The sequence below is a fragment of the Ceratotherium simum genome, chromosome 3 (assembly GCF_057802395.1).
Source record: "Ceratotherium simum simum isolate JZ-2026a chromosome 3, ASM5780239v1, whole genome shotgun sequence".
NCBI classification, from domain to species: domain Eukaryota; kingdom Metazoa; phylum Chordata; class Mammalia; order Perissodactyla; family Rhinocerotidae; genus Ceratotherium; species Ceratotherium simum.
The window spans coordinates 39,926,161-39,950,827 of NC_141902.1; the positions used below are offsets into that span (position 1 = coordinate 39,926,161).

General features: G+C 35.2%; 1 protein-coding gene across 2 annotated transcripts in view; it reads right to left on the reverse strand.

Annotated features, from left to right (window-relative positions):
* Window positions 1–24,667, reverse strand: part of UBR1 (ubiquitin protein ligase E3 component n-recognin 1) — a 142,735-nt gene that overhangs the window by 69,095 nt on the left and 48,973 nt on the right. For both annotated transcript variants that reach the window (XM_087426079.1, XM_004421475.3), the window contains exons 5-15: window positions 17,009–17,139; window positions 15,484–15,622; window positions 14,440–14,502; window positions 14,071–14,194; window positions 13,642–13,749; window positions 12,902–12,990; window positions 11,241–11,339; window positions 10,179–10,336; window positions 4,317–4,416; window positions 3,648–3,776; window positions 431–611 (exon numbers count right to left, since the gene is read on the reverse strand). In XM_087426079.1, coding sequence (XP_087282205.1) covers window positions 431–611; window positions 3,648–3,776; window positions 4,317–4,416; window positions 10,179–10,336; window positions 11,241–11,339; window positions 12,902–12,990; window positions 13,642–13,749; window positions 14,071–14,194; window positions 14,440–14,502; window positions 15,484–15,622; window positions 17,009–17,139 — 1,321 coding nt within the window. The remainder of the gene's footprint in view (window positions 1–430; window positions 612–3,647; window positions 3,777–4,316; window positions 4,417–10,178; window positions 10,337–11,240; window positions 11,340–12,901; window positions 12,991–13,641; window positions 13,750–14,070; window positions 14,195–14,439; window positions 14,503–15,483; window positions 15,623–17,008; window positions 17,140–24,667) is intronic.

The window sequence follows — 24,667 nt, forward strand, 5'->3', positions numbered from 1 at the left end:
GTGCCCAGGATCCAAACCTGCGAACCTGCGCCGCTGAAGCGGGGTACACCGAACTTAACCACCACGCCACGAGGCCAGCCCCCAAGACAGTGACAGTTCTTCACTGCAGTATCTGATCTGAGTATGTCTGTACAGTCAGGCACCACATAATGATGTTTCAGTCAATGACAATCGCATATATAATGGTGGTCCCATCAGATTAGTATCATATAGCCTAGGTGTGTAGTAGGCTATATCAACTATGTTGGTGTAAATATTCTCTATGATGTTCACACAACAACGAAATTGCCTAACGATCCATTTCTCAGAACATATCCCTGTCGTTAAGTGACACGTGACTACATAGAACAAAAATAGAAATGATTCTATTACTCTGAATATCTAGAAAACAAAGCTAATAGAAACACTCAAAAGAAGAACACACGCTCACCAGCAAGAGTCCTAGAGAGTGGCAGATGTATGCTTACAAGATCTTCAGATACTCTGTAGGACTTAGTTTCCAAAGTATGACCACACAATTGTACTACTGTCCTGCTACTAGACGTGAAACTTGAACTGCACCTCATCACAGCTTTGTGACATTCTTTATAAGCCACAAGTAAGAGTTCTTCCTAAAAGGAAAATAAAAATGCAAATAAATTGACAAGTTATTTACTTTATTACATCATTCAATAAATATTTACTAATTGTTCTAAATTAAACTAAACACATACAAAATTGTTCTGTGTATTACTAGGGCTACCTCCGCAGGATCTGCAAGCCAGCAGGAAATATAAGACAGACAGACAGAGAGAAAGACACACACACACAAACACACTTACAATCAAAGTAAAAAATTCTAAATACCATGTAAGTGGTACAAATTAATTACCTTAAGAGGGCAAAAAAAAGAATCACAAACAATTGGGAAGACATATTTCTGAAAGCAGCTTTTGAGTGAAGTCTAAAAGAATATGCAGAATTTAAGCATGGGGAAAAGAGGAGACAGTGGTGCTATAAACAGAGATATAGAATAAACAAAGAGAGAAATAAGGGGAAGTACAACTCCTGTTCAAGCAGTGGAGAGGAATAAAAACTAGATAAATCAAAGGGTTTATGGATGGAATCAATGAGTGATGAAACTGGAAATATAACTTGGCATCAACATGTTAATACACTGATGGTGTCTGAAGTGTAATAATATAGTCAACACTGCTTCAAGAATTAATGGGTGTCACCGAAGACGACAGATTGGAGAGGGTAATGTTTGGAGACAAGGAAAGTGACAAGATGATTAATACAAAGTATAAGTATAAGGTGATAAGGATCTCAACTAGGGTAGAAGTAGTCAGGGCAAAAAAGAATAAATCCATAGGAAATAAGTTAGGATTATAAAATACATTTAGGATAAGGAAGACATAAATCTGGGTGAGTATGGCAGGGAGACAGGAGTCAAAGGTCACTTTCTCAAACAGTGTTTCTCACAGTGACTCTATCTTAAAAAAGGAATTCTATGGTCAAATAAATTTCAAGGATATCCCTCTTAGAAATCAGCACACTGATTAACTAATAAAGGGTTGAGAAATTCAGTGACTTAAAAATATTGTTTGATTTTGTTTAACCTAGCATTTCCCAATCTCATGTGAACATAGAACTTTTATCCCCCTCCAAAATCTGTTAACATCCAGGGCCGGCCCAGTGGTGTAGTGGTTAAGTTCGCACGCTCCACTTCGGCAGCCTGGGGTTCACAGGTTCAAATCCCAGATGCAGACTGACACACTGCTCATCAAGCCATGCTGTGGCGGCATCCCACATACAAAATAGGGGAAGATGGGCATAGATGTTAAGCTCAGAGCCAATCTTCCTCAGCAAAAAGAGGAAGACTGGCAACAGATGCTAGCTCAGGGCCAATATTCCTCACACACACAGAAAAAAACCTGTTAACATGTAACACACAGAATGCAGTGGCTGAGATTTCCTGTATGTATGAATGTATGAATCGTAGTGCCATTAATAGAACAAGGGAAATCAAGAAGAGAAAATGCAGGTTGGAAGAAGGAAATGATGACAAATCAATTTAATATATTCTGAGTTTGAAATATAAATGTAAGATCTTAAGCAAGAATATCTAGCATGCAAACAAAAGTGAGACTATAGCTTGGGAGAGTCGTCTCTATGAAGTTCTAACTGAGGTGGTAGAAATAAAAGATCTATAAGAAAGAGAAGAGAATATTGGGGGATGTCTAATTTAGTAGGCAAACGAACTGGGCGAAAAAAGGCAATCACAGATTGAAATGGGTAATCAATTACGTAATCCTAATTACCAATACTAGGATGATATAGGTTTGTGAAAATCAGGGAGAAAAGAAGTTTCAAAAAGACTAAGGTATTCAACAGAATGGAATGCTACAGACATATTAAGGAAAATAGGGACTTAAAGAAGAACTCTGAATCTGGTTACCAAATAGTTCCCTTGAAATTCTTTCAAAAAGCAGTTCCTCTCAACTGGTAAGGGCAAAAGCTAGGCTCTAAAGAAGTTTTAGAGGCTAAAGAGTGATGATAGTAAATGTAGGTGACTTCAGAAGGTTTAGCAGATGTCAAGATGACAGCAGACACTTTGACCTCATCTCCAATAATTATGCATGCCCTCCATCAGGGTGAAGGGAGCCAAAAAAATATGTGCTGTGGCTAGTTGCTGGATAATATTTCCTGTCTTTATTGTTCTATAAAGCTACTGTGCAAGATTAAAGTCTATTGTGTCTGTGAGTGTGACTGCCACTCTGGACTTGTGACCAATTGCTGGCGGTGGCGCAGAAGAGAAGAGGAAAAAAGAGAGATAGAATACAGTTCACAGAGACAGCAAAGACCAGCAAAGGAGCTTTAATTCTTGTTTTTAAGGATAGGGGAGTCCTGTGTGTTTATAGGAAGATGAATGAAAGAGTGGGAAATACCAGAGGAGACAACTGAGGAAGCAAACTCTAGGAAGAAGTAACATAAGGTTGGGACCAAGAGCTTGGGTAGAGACATTAGTTTTAGAAAGGCTGAAAAGATGGAGACCAACAGTGAAGATATAGAGAAACTTAGTCACTGAATAGACTGTGGTGAGAGCTACAAAGAAACCAGAGAAGATGAAAGAATTCACTCAGATAATGTCAATTTTCTCAGAACGCAAATGAGGTCATCTTCCCACAAGGGAATCTGGGATAGGATTGTGTGCTTAAAGGGGGTTATGGTCTGAAATTATTGCTTAAAGAAATACATTAGTTCTATATTTTGAAATTAATTTTCATAATGGTTTAACACACACAAGAAATCTCTTGATTGAATAAACATCTACACTTTTCCTATGTTGGAATATACAAAAATCTATGTGATCCTAATTTTCATATTATTAATATTCATACCTAAGGAAATAAATAAATAAATGTGTGTTGTATTTTTTAAACACCACTATTCCCAAAGGTAAATGAAACTACTATGAAGCACATTTTCTAATTAAGTGTAAAAAACTGGATTTTCCTCCTAAATTTAATAAGACAAATTCAAATATATAAGAAACTACTCAAATGATAAAACTTTATGTCAAGGAAGTTGCAACATAAAACTATATTATTAATAACCATTAGAGCACTTAAAAAGGCACTAATCCTACTAATGAATTTTCTTACATCACAAGCACACCACTCTTGGAACATGAGTAAAATATTCTTCAATTGCATCTGTATAGCAATGGCAGCCTCCCAGTCAGGATCCACTTCTATGTGTTGCCCAACCTGTCTTCTAATTTCTTCCATTCCCTGCAAGAAAAGAGGGGTTAACATATACACATGGGCCCCCTTTCTTTGCTCCTCTACTGGCAAAATAAAAAATTGTCAGGATTCATATTCATATATGCATAGCTTTTTAATATGGCTGTCACACTAGGACAGAATGCATAGATTCAAACCCCAGCTCCGTCACTTTCTAGTTTTGTGACGCTGGTCAAATTACTTCTAAGCTTCAATTCCCTTATATGTAAAATGGGGATAATAATAATAACTATCTCATAAGATTACTAAGGCTCAAAACAGATAATGCATATAAAGTGCTTGCTACAGTATCACATGGTAATCATTCAATAAACATTAACAGTAATAGCAGTGGTTAACTAAGGTATATAGAAAGATCTATTAGAGTAGGATCAGTGAGGCAGTAATTAAATTTTTCTACTTTGCTAGATACATTCTTCCTCAAATAAAAATGACAACTTGCTAAAAAAATAAAACAAAACATGAAAGATTAGGGGTAAATTTTTAAAAATAAATTTATCTTACGGATGTACAGAAGAACTATAATACCTGCATACAGGTAAGAATCTTCAAAAAAGATCGAAAACCTTCAAGGAACTGCATTCTTAATCTTTCTGTCCATACTGTGGGCTTGCTGATCAGGATATACCTATCATTTCGAGAGACAAAGAAATATTTCATTTTCCTATTTTGAGATAATTTTAAGGTTCTCAGGGCTATAGACAATGTTGATTCATTAAAATTATTGATTCTAACTTCTTACAATAATTAGAAGCTCTGGGCAGTGCTAGAATTACACCAGCAAAATGTGAATGCTCTATCTAGGAGAGGTAAATGTCAAAGCTACACCAGACTTCACTTACAAGTTAGTCTGATTGAGTGAACCTAGAAGCAACCTAGCCTGTCACAGCTGGACAATGACAGTACAGATTTTCTAGGACTGTTCACATCCTTCACCCAAAGGGCCAGCTGAAACCCCTTCAGCCTCAAAATGCATGTCAAAACTGCACGTGCAGGATGTATGCTGTTTGCATAGACAAGAATTTTTCAGAATATTTTGTAAACTATAAAATATTTATTGTGCATTAAAATTATACACTTTTTCCCCAAGGGCATGTAGTCATGAGAATTATAGAAAATTTGCAACACATACAGTAGTTCGGTCTAAGAGGATTCAATATCTTTGTTGTTGCTGCTCAGTGTGTAATGACTAGAGATTTGTAAATCTTTGGGAACATTCTGTACTGGTTCCCCAGAGCTATTCATTTCTACTACCCGATTTCAGCATAACAAATATACTACTTCTGTGGGGGAGACAAAAATCAGGATATTTGTTTGTTTGTTTTTTTTTAAAGATTTTATTTATTTATTTTTTACCCCCCAAAGCCCCAGTAGATAGTTGTATGTCATAGCTGCACATCCTTCCAGCCACTGCACGTGGGATGCGGCCTCAGCATGGCGGGAGAAGCGGTGCGTCGGTGTGTGCCCGGGATCCGAACCCGGGCCGCCAGCAGCAGAGAGCGCGCACCCAACTGCTAAGCCACGGGGCCAGCCCAAAAATCAGGATATTTGAAACAGATTTCCTACTTCCAAGTTTTCTTAACCCAGAACTCAGAAGAAGGATGTAAAGCACCTATGTCATCTTGGCTTGCACATCAGGATGTATTTGTTTCAAGAGATAAACAGACCCATTTTAGCCTACAACTTATAAGATCAATATTTCTTTTGGCTGTAAAGACAATGACTGGTTTCATATCCAACGGGAACAATGTTTATCATAAAATGACTTCTCAGGAAGGAATCATTAACAATTATTAAAAATTATTTTGCACTCAATCAAGCCAAATCAATTCATGTTACACACCAGGTATTGGGAACATAAACATGGACAACACACTGCCCTTGAGGTCCAAAGTGTAGCACGGAAAAGAGATATGTATACTAGACACCACAATCCAATGTTAAGCGCAAAAAAAAAGGTACAAGGGAAGTAATGTAGGAACACAAAAAAAGACAAGGAAACAAATATAGGGAAAATATTTTTTTTATTTGTAAAGATAGTAGGGACTGTGGTTTACTTTTTCCCTTTTTTTTAGATATCCATTAATATGTTGAAAGTACATTAAAAATACAACCATCAGGACCTTATCAAAGAAATAACTTTGAAATATACTAACCACCTTCTAAATCTTTCAAGTAAAAGTAAAAAAGACTAAAGTTTAAAATCTGTCACAATGAACAAACGGCATCAAAGTTTGGTTGTTTTCTAGAGTACTGCTATTCAAAGTATGGTACACAAACCAGAAGCATCAACATCACCTGTGTGTTCTTTAGAATTGCAGGATCTTAGGTTCTAGTCAGACCTACTGAATAATAATCTGCATTTTAACAAGCTCTCCAAATGATTTGCATTCTCATTAAAATTTGAGAAGCACTGATCTAGAGAAGAGAATATATATTTCTACTTTCTAGTGACCTCACATAGTATGCCTGATCTCTGTAGCAGACCTAGCAAGTAAAGAAGACCTAAGGGACAGGAAGAAAGGAAAGAGTAAGGAAGGAAAGGAAGAGAAAAGCAGTCTGTAGATAAAAATAGGAGGCAAACGCAGTGGAAGGAGAGGGAGAAAACCAACAACAGGGTGGGAGAGTAAGGGAGTGATCTGGTTTGCGAGTCTGCTATACTTTTCAGAAACAGGAAGGAACAGGTGAGAGTAAGAAAAAGATAATATTCACTTAATAGAACCAACATTCAACTGCATTTCTTTTCATAAGTTTCAGTCCACAGTGATTTAGCAACTGAGAAACAAAGAATCCCAACAGATACCTTCCATAGAGTGAGGGACAAATGAAACTAAATTAGTATAGATATATTATTTAGAATGAGGGAGGTAATAATCCCTTCCTTCTACTAGGTACACGTCAGAGTACTGTGTTTATTTCTTGGTATATACCTTAAATGGTATATATTCAACTAAAACAGGTTCAGGAGAGAAGGACAATGATTTAGAAGGAATTTTAAATATGAAATGGGTACAGCTAAAGAAAGCGATGCAACCTAACCTAGCAAAGACCTGGCAGATATGCCTGCTGTCTTTAAATACTTTTTCAAGTTAAACGAGAACTGAAGTGGTTCTGAATGGACAAAGGGAGAGCTAGAACCACAGAATGAAAGCTACAAAAAGAGTTCAATATAAAATAAGAAAATTTCTAACAGTTGGAAGGGGCTACTCAAAGGCTGGAATGCACTGATTTGAGAGAATGAAAATTTCTTGAGGCAGGCTGAATAGAGCTTCTAGTAGTACCAACAAACTTATTTCATGCTGAAGTATAGTCAGATAAGTAGCATATAAGGTCAGTCTATGGAGAGCTACAAATTCTAGAAGAATTTAGACTTTATTCTGCAAACAATTTGTGGTTATTTGTAACCGATTTAAAAGTAGGGTTTCAGGAAGAAGTGATGAATGAATAATTATATGGGGAAAGAATAAGATATGACTACAAAATTTCTACAGTGAGAGACTAAGAAAATAGGGTTCAGAAATTATTTGTTAAATGCAAGGTCTATCTGATTGGTGTTTTAGGCCAGGTTTCAGAGAAAGTTTTGTTGTTTATGTATTCTGTGAGGCTACATGATATAGTGAAAGAAACATGAGTTTTACAGATAAATAGTGCTAGGCTCAAATTCAAGTTCTGCCACTTACTAGCTTTGTGTCCTTAGGCAAACAATTACAATCTATAAATAGAGATTATATCAACTACCTTATAAGAACGTTGCAAGAATAAAATGACGTAAAATAAGCAAAGTTCCTTAGCATATAGCAGTTACTAATAAATAACATAGGACTCTTGTGAGAGTGAATTACATGAGAACATATATGATAAGTCTAGCACAGTATCTGCTGAACAGGTGCTCAAAATACGTTCATTTCTCTTCTCCTTGTCATTAGAGATATCTCTAATTAGGTAAGGATGTAGGAGAGAAGTTGTAAGCATCAGAAGAGTGGGAAAATTTTAAAGTTACATACCAAATCAGGGACCCTCAAGTTTTACCATGTAGCTAAGTATCTAGGGATGTTCTGGCTCTAAATTATTCACCATGGAGAATAACTATAGTCAGAGATCCATAAAATAAAATATGACAGAACAATGATGTGATTATGCAACACTTCTCTGGATATAAAAATAACTCAGTTATAAGAATACTTGACAGTCATGAGAGCCTCAGTAAAGAGATCTATCCTGGGGGCCGGCCCCGTGGCGTAGCAGTTAAGTGTGTGCGCTCCGCTGCTGGCGGCCGGGGTTCGGATCCTGGGCGCGCACCGATGCACTGCTTGTCAGGCCATGCTGTGGCAGCATCCCACATAAAGTGGAAGGAGATGGGCACAGATGTTAGCCCAAGGCCAGTCTTCCTCAGCAAAATGAGGAGGACTGGCATGGATGCTAGCTCACGGCTGATCGTCCTCACAAAAAAAAAAAAAAAAAAAAGAGATCTATCCTGTACAATAGACTAAGGAATGATAAATACACTAATTTAACACTGATAACTTTAAGTACTGCCATGGGAAGTTTTTGTGTATTTTTTGTTTGTTTTGAATAACATGTAATTTATGCATAATTTATGAATCACACTGGCTAAATGGTAATTCACTATCTCTACTTGTACTGAAGACATGACAACATAATAATTTATGGAACTTTAAAGAAAGATTTATATGTCATAATCATATTTAGAAACTGAGGAATTTGAAAAGGTCTTGAAGCACTTTCCTTAGTAACATAAGGATCCAATGCATAGTTCCAGAAGTCTATCAAATATATTTTTTAAATAGACTAACCTATTGCTAAGTTGGTTTGGAAGCCTATTTGTTTCCACCTCTCTATACCTACATAGTTACAAGAAGAAGTGGACAAAATTAGAATGATTTTTTTCCCCTAGGGACGATAAATAATTAATCATATATACCTTGGAGATCTTTATTTTATTTATTTATTTATTTGGTGAGGAAGATTGTCCCTGAGCTAACATCTGTTGCCAATCTTCCTCTTTTTGCTTGAGGAAGATCGTCGCTGAGCTAACATCTGTGCCAATCTTCTTCTATTTTGTATGTGGGTCGCCACCACAGCATGGCTTGATGAGTGGTGTGTAGGTCTGTGCCTAGGATCTGAACCTGCGAACCCCGGGCTGCCAAAGCGGAGCGAGTGAACTTGACCACTACACCACCAGGCCAGTCCCTGGAGCTCTTTATTTTAAACAGCAAACTAAATGAAATATACTTAGTCTTAATATATTCTTAAAAGAATTTTTTGAAGTTTATGATTAATTGAATAGTTGATATATCATAACCCTTATAATATTCACCAGCTACTTCTAAAATAAATAGAAATTTCTTTCTTTTTTTTTTGGAGAGGAAGATTAGCCCTGAGCTAACATCTGTTCCCAATCCTCCTTTTTGTTGAGGAAGACTGGCCCTGGGCTAACATCTGTGCCTATCTTCCTCCACTTTATATGGGACGCTGCCACAGCATGGCTTGACAAGTGGTGCGTTGGTGCGTGCTCAGGATCTGAACCCCAGGATGCTGCAGCGGAGCACATGCACTTAACTGCTACGCCACAAGGCTGGCCTCCAAAATTTCTTTCTTTTTAGGTTCAACAATCTCAAATGTGATCTAGCATGTGAATCCAACTTTAGTTTAAAAGGAAACTCTCGGGGGCCGGCCTGGTGGCGCAAGTGGTTAAGTGTGTGCGTTCCGCTGCGGCAGTCCGGGGTTCACTGGTTCCGATCCCGGGCGCGCACCGATGCACTGCTTGGCAAGCCATGCTGTGGCGGCATCCCATATAAAGTGGAGGAAGATGAGGCATGGATGTTAGCCCCGGGCCAGTCTTCCTCAGCAAAAAAAGAGGAGGATTGGCAGATGTTAGTACAGGGCTGATCTTCCTCACATACATACATACATAAATAAATAAAAGGAAACTCTCCATTCTTTTCAGGGAGAAAAACTTAAGAAACCCCTGAGGAGTATCAATAACTTGGTTATATGTATGAAAAAAGCTAAAAAGAAATTCACATCAACGATATAATCTGAAACTATGCACAAAGAGACTATACAAAAGGGACAGAACCAAAGTGCATGAGTAGAAGTGAGTAGAAAGCATAGTAATTACAATGGAGATTTATTTAGTGACCCCAAGAGACCCTAAATTCCTGTGACAGGCTCCTCCTCAGTACCTTATTAACCTGGTTTTAAGAAGTCTTCACTTAAACATTTATTGACATGAGACAGTAACAGTTTTTTGTACTTATCATTATCAAGAGAAACCCAGATAACCAAAAGGATCAGAGGGTTATTTATAAGACAAAACAAATAAACACACTGTGTTTAACAGGCACTCTCACCTCTTGAACAACTTACTTTAAGTCACATATTACTGCATATACTCTTCCCAGTTTGTCCTGGCTATAACCCTGGAAGTTGAATTTATTGTTCCTGTCCAAGTACTCAGGCAAAACCTCTAGAAGAGTTTCATTAATGACAGAGATAACATTCTGCTCTTCAATAAGATGTCGAGCCTGCAGAATATTTCAAGAATATTATCTTTAGTATTAACTCATTAGAGTATGGACTTATTTATTCATTCATTTGGTTGGTCAGTTAAGTCATTTTTAATAAATGTTTACTGAGCATCAAATATAGTCTTTAGTCTCACAGAACAGGAATTTCTGAGAAGTTATTTTTTAAAAGTAAAAATTCCCTACTCCTCAGTAACTAGAAAACACCTGTCTGGACACCCCAGGCCATTACACAGATCATCAACATAAATGTTTACCATTGGTAATCACACAATGAGCAAAGTAGAACAAACACAGATAGACTTCATGACTTCTATCACACTACTATCTATTCTGGCACCTCTCCCTTACTCCCAATCCAATGTCTCTTCCCCATTCTCCTCTCTGGTCTTAGAAACAGGAAAGTAGGAAGAGTTAACCAAACTGTTCAGAAGAAACAGGAAAAGAATTAGTATAAAAAGGAAGCAGAATCCTCCACTCTCCTCCCAGACCCACAAAGCACCATGTCTCATGCAAAAGCTTGACAGTCATACTCTCTTCCTGCTTTGTTGTATCGTAATCTATCCCCTCTACCCCCTAATAATAACTAAAGAACAAAAGAACATAAAAAAAATTGTTTTGGTATTGAAAAGGCATTGCTCCTAAGTTACTCTAGAAACTGAGAAACGAGCTCTGGACTTCACCAGGACTTTTGGATAAAGGTAGTGCCATTGCTCCCACTCCACAAGTTACCTGGTCCTGGGGTACCACTAAAGTATTATTCACATGCAGGTACCACTGAAGTATAGTATTCAATTTTCCAAATTAGCCCAATATAGTGATTCTGACATTGTTTTAGTGTGATTCAACACTAAGCAAAACAAGTTTTACTTAGAAAGATCGCAAAGAAATTCTCAACACATACCAGAGTAGGAACAGTAAACATCTGAACTGAGAGTGCAGTTACAGAGATACTTCTGTCATGATCATCACTGATATATTCTTTCTGCAGCTGTTTATAATACTGAAAGATATAATAATAAATGGAGAATCAATTATAAATGACTACTGAAAACTTTTAAAATCCTAATTTTAACAGCAGCTGCAAATTTATTTCTACATATAAGACAACAAGTGTTATAGTTCCCATTTCTTAAGGAGAGATATGTTCAACAAAAATATATTAGAGAAGGACAAACAAAAGACCAAATATGAATTCAGCTACCCAAGCTAGCAGAGTTGGAAGTGATAACTATAAAATAACAAAAACCAAAAACACACAAACAGGTAAAAATCACAGAGGACTGCAATGGTACATATATCCTTTCTCCAAACACAATCTGGGGCAATCCTGAGCAAATTCTATCCCAATGGTACAGGGCAGGGGCTATATTTAAAGTATTTAAAAACTGATACGACCCAGAAAACCAACCAATCAGATTCAATTCAACCTTAAACCGAATGGATGCTGGCTGCAAATAACTTCTTGTACTTTCACATAACTTATAACTTCCATACTGGTGCATACCAGCTAAAAATCAACCCTGATAATATTGGGAGAACAAAAATAATAATACATCCAGCCACGTATCAAGCATAGTGTTAGATCCTTGACCTACATACTTAATTTTATCCACTAGAATTCCTACAAAGTTTAAGAGGTGACCATGGTGTACAAAAAAATTTCATCTCAGTAGGGAGAATTGCTTTTGCACGAGAAAATAAATCATTTCAAATCACAAATAAGGTCTAATATTCTATCTCTAAAGAGTTTTAGAAGAATAGAGTTGACATCTTGAGTTGTCATCACCTTTCAAGAAATCAAATGTCTTAGTTACTTTTAACAATCTACTTATAAAATCCAGGGAGTGCAGGTGTCTTATCGCACAGTATCATTTGCCTTTGACAATCATTACTATTTCACTCTCTGCTTCCAATTCCATCCTGGGTCCTAGCTCTGCCCTGTCTTAAGTTTTACAGAACTGCCTGGAATTCAAAATCAGAGGAAACTAACAAGTATTTATTGAATATCTTTGTATAAGGGAAAGTAGAAGATTCAAAGAAATCCCTGATCTGTATTACCTTGCAATCTAACTTGAGAGACAGACAAACAATATATAACAATGTAAGGAATATACAAAAGATCAATAAAACAATATTAAAAAGATGTAAGTTTTATCTTTATGTTTTAGCCTCAAACAGTTAAGTATAACTCTTGCCCATCTAATTTCTGCCACCCTTTAGCATGCATATGTGTGCCTTTTCTCTGTTATGCCTTTCAACTTGTCACTTCTACTAAAACTGGTATAATTTTACTAACAGGCAAATGATTAGGAAGGATGAATGCATGTGTGAATGTGATAGCTTCTTATTGCTCTGTCTAGGCAAATACTAGGTCATTTTCCAACTATCTCCTCTCCCAGACTACTGTTTCCATTCTACAAAATGTGAAAATAAATGAATTTTGACAAAGAAATGAATCATAAAATTAAATTCTTGATTCATAATTATCTCCTTTGCTTCTATTATTTACAAAAACGGTTTTCTACTTCTGTTTATTGATATCTATTTATAAAGAGCAATTACCTTCACAAATTCCATAGCAAAGAATTTTTTGTATTCCATCTCCATAAAAAAACTGCTGAAGATCAATTCGTGAAGGATCTTACGGGCACCTATAGATCATTTTTTGGGGAAGTGGGGGAGTATCACCAAAGCAAAAAAAAATTCCAGCTATTAGAAGTGGCAGAATATTATAAAAATATTTCACATGCTAATAGACCTCAAAGACTTGAATATGAGCAGCATTTATTACATTAACACTTAATAGCTAGATTTAGAATACATACATATATTGCCTTTTCCCTCCTTTTCTGTACCCCTCTCACCACTTTATCTCACTTCATTCTACCTCTCCCAACCTTTCTCCATTCTTTTTCATTCTATTTCACTCAAAAATACTCTTACTCTGTATTGTCCCTTCTCCATCCCTTTTAGCCTTTCTTTCACCTTTTACTTTTTGTTCTTTGCCCAGATTTTAGAAGTGAAAATTAATATAGCTTTAATAATGGCACTACTACATGAATATATATACATACTCTTTTTTACTCTGGCCCTGACTAAATGAAAAGGCACTATAATTAAAAGGCAATATCCATGGGTTTTAACACAGAAGAATACATATTGGTTGGTTAACCTTACTTTAAAGTATAATATCTTATCAATGAAGATCACTGATTTAATAAACAAAAGAGATTATAGCTCCATTTTAAGGTCATAATCTTCCTTTGCTTCATGGCAAGCAGCATAAGCAAAGATCTACCTACCTTTATAAAGTTTTGCATCCCAAAGCATTAACCTGCTTATGAGACAGGGATTCTCAGAGCCAGGTTCTTCTCTAAGACATGCTTGGCAAAAGATCTGTCTAAAGTCACCTACAAACAAAAGTCATATAATTTTTATTCTTATAATATTTCTCCCAAAAGTATGTTTCCTAAAATAATGTGAAAAAATTAACATTAAATCCTCCCACACTTGATGTCAAGAATAATTCTGTCAACATCAAAGAATCAAGAGGAAATAAAACATTATTAACAGCACTTGAAATGCAATCCTGAAAATTAATCAAAATGTATAAACCAAAAAAAAAAAGAGAAACAAATTTTATTTTATATTCAATGACATTTTAAAATTTGTGGCTATTTAAAAAAAACCAGTATTTTATGAGATATAAGAAAAACAGGCTATATGCTTACTTGAATAACTCATAATTTTGTTCATCCAGGAGCCAAGACGCAAAGCAAATTTCTGATGAGCCATAACCTCAGAGTGTAATACCTCTACGTGAAGTGGATGTTGAGAGACATTTTCTGAATGACTCTACAAATGAAAGAAATATTAAAAAAAAGAAAACTAGTTTGAAAACTTTTGTTTTAACTAAGTAATCGATTCTTCAAAAAAAGAAATCACATAACCCTTGCAGTTTCAAAGCTTTGGGTCTACATGCCCCAATCCTATCTTTACTTAGAATGCCAAACCACTCAACAACATAACTGTTCTACTTGGGCTCTTGTAATGTGCATTCCTCTTAAAATTCTCTTTTTGTCCCTAATTCAGAAAATTACCTTTATATCTTCCTTTGCTTCCTGGCAAGCAGCAAAAGCACCTGCTTTAACAGCCCGACGACCCTAATTATAGACAAACATGAGAATTAAGTATAGAATGACAATCCCAATCAACAAGTAATATATAAAGCCCGAAGACCTAAAGAGCTCTTAATTATTAACCATTTGTCAACTGCCTAAAAGTTGTAAGATGAGCAATATCTGGAATATAAACATAAATGTTTAACACCTTTATGAAGCTTCAGAACCTTCAATACCACTATTATTTCTATACTCTAGGATGCTGGATTTCCTGCTTGGCAAGAATGTCAGTTCTTTACTTATTATAGTATACTCTTATTTCTATCCAATAATAATGACTTCGGTTTACTAAACTCCTGCTCTATGTTTTAAATACTCTTCACGAGTGAACTTCAAGTTCCTCAACATGTGTTCCACAATACATTTGTGGTCCACTGGTGGGTTAGAGGTGTGGCCAGGATATTGATTCCTGAAGTCCCAGAATCACTCCATTAACTACTAATTACTAATGCCATGCTGCTTCTTCCACTATATTAGACTCCTCTTAAGGGTAGGGATTAGAGATTAATATTCCTTCTATATGCTTAGGAACACATTTTGCTTTGGATGGATATTACAGCAAAACCACAGAATAAATATTATTCTAAAAATAGCTTTAATAAACAACATTAAAACCTCACAAATTATCAACTTTTCATAATTCATGCATTTATTCATTCATTCAATAAATAATTATACAAATAGACTAAAGTTGAACTAACAATCTTAACTATTCTTTGCCGAATATATTCAGTAACTTTCTAATAATTTAGAATAAAAGAGGAAAGTTAAAAATAGTTATCTAAAATTATGATACACACAGAAAAATCAAGTTTTAAGCAATTTACCTAGAATATTAGAAATAAATGAAGAGGATGGTTGTACCTAACACAATACTAAGGCACTTGGCAAGGGCTCAGTCAACACTTGACTTCCAGAAAGCTGATGTAAGACAGCAGCACAATTCAAATGAAGCTCACAAACCTCTTTGTCAATGGCAGTGGTGTGCAACTGGGCCTCTGCAAGTTCACAGTCAAGAGCTCTTTGTAGACTATATATGACATGGTCATATGAATGGTGTTCATCGTTGAAAAGTACACAATAATATCTTTCATTTTTCTCCCTGTTAAAAAAAAAGATATATATTCAGACACTGCAACAAATAAATAAAGAAAAATGTGAAAAATAGACTAAAATAATATACAACATCTGTACCGAAGCAGCACTGTGTAGTTTCTTAACATATGAGAAAGTACCACTGTAAAACTGACATAGGAATGATTTTAAGGGTACAGTGCCAGGAAATTTTAAGAACTCTGATAAAAGTATTACCTTTTCCATATTTTTTTCCCCATTTTTTCTTATTACGTTCAGTTTAGTTGCAGTATGTCTTTAATATCACTCTTAACTCGTGCTAACCTCCCATTTTTGACAAAGGGAGACAGGTCTTAGGCTCAGAACCTTCAAGCAGGCAATGATAAATAGCAAGAATTTATTAACATTTAGTCTTCATTGAATTTATTTCTGTTTTTACCTTCTATCTATTTTAAGTGATACTAGTTTTATAGCACATTTAAGTTAAAAAAAAAAAAAGTATACAGATTTAAAGTGCCAGCACTACCATTTGACTGAGAGATCTTAGACAAGCCGCTTAAGCTTTTAATCTTGCTGAGATGACAGTGCCTCTTCCACCTCTAAGAAGAGTATAGTATCTACATTTGAGTGGTGTGAGGATCTTATAAAATATGTGAAAACACCTATCATGGGCTACACTAATGTCAGATGTTATTATCAGTTTTAAGCCGTTTACAATATGCTTTCACAATACACTCAATTGATCCTCATAATCAAGAGGCAGATTTTCTCAGGCCTCTTATAGCTTAGGAAACAGAGGCTCAAAAAGACTTCTCCATGGTCACAATGCCAAGAAGTGAGAAGGACAAGCACGCAGATCTGTAAACCTGAAGTCCAGTGCTGCTACATACATACCTACACTCAAGCAACCCTCCCTTCAGGCAGTCAGATTGCTAGTATTATGTTTACCAACACAAAGTCTCTTAAAGGGTTTAACTGACATTTGAAATTAAATTAACTGTATTTGAAGTTAAAAGATTTGTGGACACAATCTCTGATGACCTTTATTTCCCCAATCAGTTTACGGCCCAGCAAGAGTCAAAACAACACATTTAATGTCTTTATAAGTTAAAATTCTTAATTCTCTCTCCTTCTAAAATAAAACAAAAAAAAACAGTAAACTCAAAGAACAATGGTATTTAGATTTGTGATGCCACTTTGTGAAATTCCTATTACACAGATAGAAAAAGTCCCACAAGGCCGAAACTGTATCTTCATATCAGGTCTGGAATTCCCTTTTGCATTTATAAGTTAACAGTAAATACTACTGTCACTGAAAGAGTTATGGCTGTTAGAAATTGCTGATTTTTAGCTTAAAATTTTGAAATTTAAATAACCACCGCTAAAACTTCTCCCTTTTGAAAAATTTCCTTACCTTATCTGGAGTTCAGGAGGCAGTTCTTTTTCCTCTTCCCATATAGTCATTTCTACAATATATTTTATCACTGAAGGGAATATTTTTCTGGCTTGGGCAATTACCTCTTCATTCAATGGACAACGTAAATTCTGTAGGAAAGTATAGAAAAACATACTACCAACACTGTATACAAATAAATGGATGAGGAAGATGCTATTAATTTGTAATAATTATTTTAATGAGTTCATTACACCATCCTCCAGGAATGAATTTAAGTTGAGCTCAAGAGGGTAGCTATTAACATCAGTTTAACTTAACTCCTTGTGGCCAAGCTGGTGCTACCGACAGAAAGGAAAGGAGGCAGAATCATAGAGCCCCCTCTTTTAGTGATGCTCTCCCTCACGAACATTCTTCTCTGCCTTTCTGAGTACCCTAATTATGAGAATATCATAGAACAACTCGTTATCCTTTATAGCTTACAAAAAACTTTTCTCATAATTTATTTCAAGTGATCCTCATAGCCACTCTGTAAGAGAGGCAGAGAATTAATGACATTTAAAGGACAAGGAACCGATCCAAGGTCAAAGAGCCTATAAATAGCAGAAGCAAGATCAAAATCTGGGTCTTTGACTTCCACAAAAAAACAATGTTCTTTTCATTACAGAACATCACCTCCTTAATAAAAAGCTTGTTCAAACTAATCAGTTAAAAAAATGCATTCGAATGCTCTATATCATAAACCATTTAGGAAAATGCAAGTCAAAACCACAATAAGATACCTCTTCATACCTGCTAGGGTGACTATAATCAAAAAAGCAGATAATAACAAGTGTTGGCTAGGATGTGGAGAAATTTGAACGCTTATACACTGCTGGCGGAAATGTAAAATGATGCAGCCAGTTTGGAAAACAGTCTGATAGATGCTGAAAATGCTAAGCATAGTTACCATATGACCTAGCAATTCCACTCCTAGGTGTCTATCCAAGAGAAATGAAAACATATGTCAGCACAAAACCTTATACATAAATGTTCATAGCAGCATTATCCATATAGCCCAAAAGTGCAAACAACACAAACGTCCATCAACTGATGAATAAAAAAATAAAATGTGGTCTATATCCATACAACGGAATACTATTTAGCCATAAAACGGAATGAAGTACATGCTATGATGTGGGTGAACCTTGAAAACATCATGCTAGATGAAAGAAGCCAATCACAAAAGACCACATAGTGTATGATCCTATTTATATAAAATGTACAGAACAGGCAAATCTATAGACACAGAAAGTAGATTAGTGGTTGCCTAAGGCTGGGGAGTTTGGAAGAAATGGAGAGCAACTGCTAATGGGTATAAGGTTTCTTTTCGGGGTGATGAAAATATTCTATAATTGATTGTGGTGATCTCTGTGAATACACTAAAAAAACACTGAATTGTACAATTTAAATGGATGAATTTTTTATTTGGTATGCAAGTTATACCTCAATAAGCTGTTTAAACAAAGAAATAAACAGGAAAAAAGTAGTAGCTCTTTAAGACAAAAAAAAAAATCCAACAGAAATTCAGTATAAGGCTTTAAAATTTTTTTTTTTTATTTTTTTCCCCCAAAGCCCCAGTAGATAGTCGTATGTCATAGCTGCACATCCTTCTAGTTGCTGTATGTGGGATGCGGCCTCAGCATGGCCAGACAAGCGGTGCGTCGGTGCGCGCCCGGGATCCAAACCCGGGTCGCCAGCAGCGGAGCGCGCGCACTTAACCGCTAAGCCACGGGGCCGGCCCTAAGGCTTTTAATACTAAATTTTAACCTACCTGCTGCAGACTGTACTAATGAACTGTATTTATGCTGTGGTCACCAAACCATTAACCTAAACATTTCTTTTTTGCACCTATTCTCTCTCATTTCCCAATGCTTTATGATTTCAATTTTTACCCTCTCTTCAATGTCACCTTTTCTCTGGAGCTTTTGCTCAGAAGTCTTTGTTAGAGCTAAAAAGAGTGCCAAAGGTACTAAGACCAATATTGTCCACTACATTCCTATTTCTTATCTTTTTTAGCTCAATATATCCTTTCAGTTCTTCAGAAAAGTAGTCTGTGGTGAAGAGTTGTCTATGTAAGGAGTTCCAATAAAACCGCCAAGGTAAAGATTATTTTGAATATCTAAAGCATTCAGGCACTTGGGAACAAAAGTGAAAATAAGAAGTTTTCCTAAAAATAAGTCCAATAAAAATAAGTAGTCCAAAAAAAAAAAAAAGATTCTTTCTACTGCTTACTTCCACACTGTACCAGTCAGAGGCTAAGTGCTTTAGAAGAGGTCTCGTAAGTACATAAGAAACTTTCATGGAAAGCATTTTTAGCTTAGAAAATAAGAAGGTCAATTAGAGGATACAAAAAGGCTATAATCTAAATAGAAAAAAAAAAAAAACAACTTCATAATTAACCCAGAAATGTACTGCACAACTAGAGAGAAACTTCTTTTACATATACTGGAAAGGAGCCACTCTTCAAAACATATCGCCAAATGCTGGATGATTGGCGGATTAGCACCAGCCAGGTCTGATTACACTTGGTAAATCCCCATTACGGCTGGCACAATGCCATGCACCTGGCAGAATATGGATTTCACATTCACCAAAGCAGAGATGAAACAAAATGCTAAGTACGCAGGACTGTTTGTGTTGCATGAATTGATTAATTATGTGCTAGACATGAAGTGTCCTTCTCTCACCTCCAGATCATGAATCAGTTCCAGAATATCCAAATTTACCTTTAGGATGAGCCCGAATGACCAATCACCTTTGGAATCTAATTATAAATCCAAAGAAATCCAAAGAAATCCAAAAAGATCAGATTAGGTCAGGACTAAATTTAGTGTTCTAAGGCCATTTGATTCAGGAAAACCCTCAAAAAGACTGGAACCCCATGACGTAGAGGGAGGGAGGCTAGTTTTGTAAATTCAATGAGACAACTCAACTCCCAAGGATTCTTCAGCTACTTAAAGTGTAAAAACTGTCTTCTAGAAAAGCTATGCAGGGCCGGCCCCGTGGCTTAGCGGTTAAGTGCGCGCGCTCCGCTACTGGCGGCCCGGGTTCGGATCCCGGGTGCGCACCGATGCACCGCTTCTCCGGCCATGCTGAGGCCGCGTCCCACATACAGCAACTAGAAGGATGTGCAACTATGACATACAACTATCTACTGGGGCTTTGGAGGAAAAAAAAGAAAAAAAAAAAAAAAGGAGGAGGATTGGCAATAGATGTTAGCTCAGAGCTGGTCTTCCTGAGCAAAAAGAGGAGGATTAGCACAGATGTTAGCTCAGGGCTGATCTTCCTCACAAAAAAAAAAAAAGAAGAAGAAGAAAAGTTATGGAATGAAGAAGATAGAAAAATCAAGCCACAAAGCACTCTCTGATTATATGACAAAATATTCCACTACCCTTTAAAAAATATTAGAGGAGGAAATCGAAATAATCAGAATTAAAAGCATTCTTTAAACAAAACAAAAACAAGAGAATGAATTGAAAGGGTTAAAACTAGATAGAATGTTTCAGGTAATGGACATCTGGTGATATTTAATCAAGTAATAGGCACTCGATAAATATTTGTCAAATGAAGGAATAATCATTTGGGATCAGGACGAGCAAATGAGTAAGAGAGAAGGCAATCTAAAAATAGAGTGCCGAATGATAAAGTAAATGGGGAAAAATGCTAACAATAGGTGAATGGGTAAAGAGTATATGAATATTCTTTGTACTATTTTTACTTTTGCAACTTTTTATAGATTTGAAATTATTTCCAAATTCAAGGTTAAAAAAATGTGCTGGAGCCCAGAATCTAAAGATCTGAATTTCAGGCCCAACTCTGCCACTGAGTAGATATGTAAACCTGAGTAAGTCACTTAACTTTACTGAGGCTCTGTTTCCACACTGTAATATGGAGCTACTATATCTACCTCATAAAGCAGAAATGAGGATAGAATGATAAAACGCATGCAAAAGATCTTTGTTAAATCTAAAATATTATAGAAATGTGAGGTATTGTTAGTATCAGAAGTAAGAACAGGTAATGGGAAAAGCAGTAGGTATTGAAAGAGTAGTAATAATAATACTAATAATTATGATGATAGCTAACGTTTACTGGGCCCTCACAATATGCCAGGTATATTCTCAGGCTAAGCACTTTATACGTATTATCTAATTTAATCCCAATGCCCCTGCGAGGCAGCCACTATTACCTCCAGGTTAGAGATAAAGAAACTTAAATGTAGAAAGGTTGAATAACTTAGCCAAGGTCAAAGAGCTAATTAGGGGAGTTTAAAGCAAACCGAGAACACCTGTCTTAGAGCCCATGCTGTTGTGGTCTAATGCTTCTACTCAAGGGAAGGGAACACATTTTACTTCTCCAAATATAATTCCATTTCTTTCCATTTAGAGTTTTGTAAAATAGGGTATACTACATATGTGAGTGGTCTCATAACACAAATATACAGAATACGAAGGGTTTCTTAATGATAGACGACTATCCTTTGTCAATATATTGCAAAGTCTTTTCCAGTTTTTCATTAATCTCACAACTTAGTTGTCTGCTATAAAGAAGTTATAAATTTTTGTAGAGTCAAATTTATCAATCTTTTCCTTTTTATGGCTTCTGAATTTTAAAAAAATCTTAGGCCCAATCTACTTCAAGATTATTTTCTAAAATTCACCCATATTTTCTTCTAATAAGTTTCTAAGTTCTTTCCTTAAAAAACTGTTTAAAATCCTTGATATTTTTGGAATTTATCTGATATTAACACTGATCAAGCTTTTTTTTTGTTATTTCTCTCATATGGGTATCCAATTACTTACCTTCATCAACCTGAAATGTTATCTTTACTACCAATTTGGGTTTAGATTCTCTTTTCTATTCCATTATCTGGTAACTATTCCTTTACCAGGAATCACATTGTTTGGATTACTACAGCTCTTTAATACATTTTAAATCAGTTGGACCTACTCACACTCATAACTCTTCTTTTCAGCTTTTCCTAGCAATTCTCACAAATTATTTTTCCAGAAGAACTTCTGATTACTTTGTCAAGTTCCAAAAGAGGATTTGGCTGTTACTCTGATTGGAAATATATTGAATTTATAGATTAATTTTAGAAAAAATTTTCTTTGTAATATGAATCCCCCAATTCAAGAATGAAGTATGTCCTTGATTTTTCTTCCTCTCATGCCCATCAGAGGACAGTTTTAAAGTTTTCTTAAAATAGAGCTGGCAGATTTCTTCTTGTTTTTTTCCTAGATTTTTTTTTTTTTGATGCTATAGTGAATGGGATCTTTTCTTCCATTACATTTTCTAAAAGCTATTGCTTGTAAGAGCATTCAAGAAATATTTGTTGAACACATTAAATAGAAAAACTAATGATTTTTAATATAAGCTCTATAACCAATAACCTGACTAAACTCTACTATAGTTTCTAATTCTTTTTCAGTTAATTTTCTTGGGTTTTCCAGGTATACAATCATGACTATTTTGCCTCTTCTGCAATATTTATGTATTTTATTTCATTCTGTTTGTTTATCTGATTGACTTCCAGAATAGTGGTAAATAATAGGAGCAATAGTGGATTTCCTTATCTTATCTCTATTTATAATGGGAATATACTAGTGTTTCATCATTAAGCATGATTAATGGCTTTTGATTTGAAGCCAATAATCCTGGAAGAAATTGAGAATGTTATCATAGAACTACTTTCCCCCAAAATGCCAGGCACAAACGGTTTCACAATTGAATTTCAAGAAGGGTTCGTTCCAAGAATGTAAGCATGATTGTGTTATATTATTCTTTTAAAATTGATTCCACTTGCTACTATTTTATTCAGGATTTCAGCATAACAATTATTAATAAGACTGATCTGTAAATTCTATATTTTGTCAAATTTGACGTCAGTATAGTGTTGGCTTTATATAACAAATTTGGAAACTTTCCTTTTCTTCCTCCTCTATGCTCAGGAACAATTTGTATGTTTTTGTTATTTGTTTGGTGTTTAAGTAATTGGGTGATTTTTATTTCTTATTTTTGATCTTTTTATTAGTTAAAATTTTTAAAGAAAGACAGGAAGATCAGTATAGTACAATAAACACAACTTTCACCTAAATTTAATAACATTATTTTTCCATAGATGCTTCTTTTTTGTTGTTCAAATATTTTAAAGTAAAATTTTAAAGTAAAAAATAGTCATCATGATATTTTACCCCTAAGTACTTTAATATGTATCTCTAAAATAAGAAATGGACATTTTCCTACATAATCATAACACCATTAGTATATATAATAACATTAATTTTTAAATATCATCTAATATCTTGACCATATTCAATTTTCCTAATTATTCCCCATATGTCTATTATATTTGGTTGTGTATGTCTCAAGTTGTTTACATCGAAATGAATCTCCCATCCCCACCAGCCTCTTCTTCATGACAGAGACCAGGCCAGTTTTCCTGTAAAAAGTCCTACATTCCAGATTTATCATGAAATGTCCTACATTTTATATTTATCTTCCTTGTAGTATTCTTTATCTTCTTCATCTCTCCCCTGAATTTCCTATAAACTACAAGAACTCAAGGCTTTATTAAATTCAAGTTAAATATTTTTAGCAAGACTATTTCATAAGTGAGGCTATGTATTTCAATTTTTTAACAGCTTAAGATATAATTCACATATCATTCAATTCACTCAAAATGTACTATTCAATGGTTTTTAGTATATTTACAGATATGTGCAACTATCACCATAGTCGGTTTTAGAACATCTTCAACACCAAAAAAACCCATTTAATGATTGCCCCCACCCACTCACCCATGCCTCCATCCTCCTAGGCCTAAACAACCACTAATCTACTTTCTATCCCTATGGATGTGCCTATTCCAGACATTTCATATAAATGGAATCATATAATATGTGGTCTTTTGTAACTGCCATCTTTCACTTAGCATAATGTTTTCAGGGTTCCTCCAAGTTGAAGCAACTTTCAGCACTTCATTCCCTTCTATAGAAAAATAATATTCCACTGTATGGATATACCACATTTTGTTTATCCATTTATCAGTTGATGGATATTTGGGTTGTTTCTACTTTTTATTATGAAGAATAATACTATTCTATTATCCTATAATAATACTATTTTTAGAATAATAGTAATATTATTATGAATAATGCTGCTATGAACATCCACATACAAATATTTGTTTGAATACCTGTTTTCAATTATTTTGGGTATATACCTAGGAGTGGAATTGCTGGTAATTCTACATTTAACCATCTGCAGAACTGCCAGACTATTTTCCAAAGTGGCTGCATCAGTTTACATTTCCACCAGCAGTGTATGAAGGTTCAAATTTTGTCATATCCTCATTAACACTTTATCTACCTTTTTCATTATAGCCATTAGTGGATGTGAAGAAGTATCTCATTATGGTTTGGTTTGCATTTCTCTAATAACTAATGTTGAACATCTTTTCATGTGCTTATTGGCTACTTATATATATTCTTTGAAGAAATGACTATTCAGATCCTTTGCTCATTTTAAAAATTGGGTTGTCTTTTTATTATTGAATTTTAAGAGTTCTTTATAAGTTTCTTTTCGGATATATGATTTGCAAATATATTTCTCCCATTTTGTGGGTTGTCTTCATTT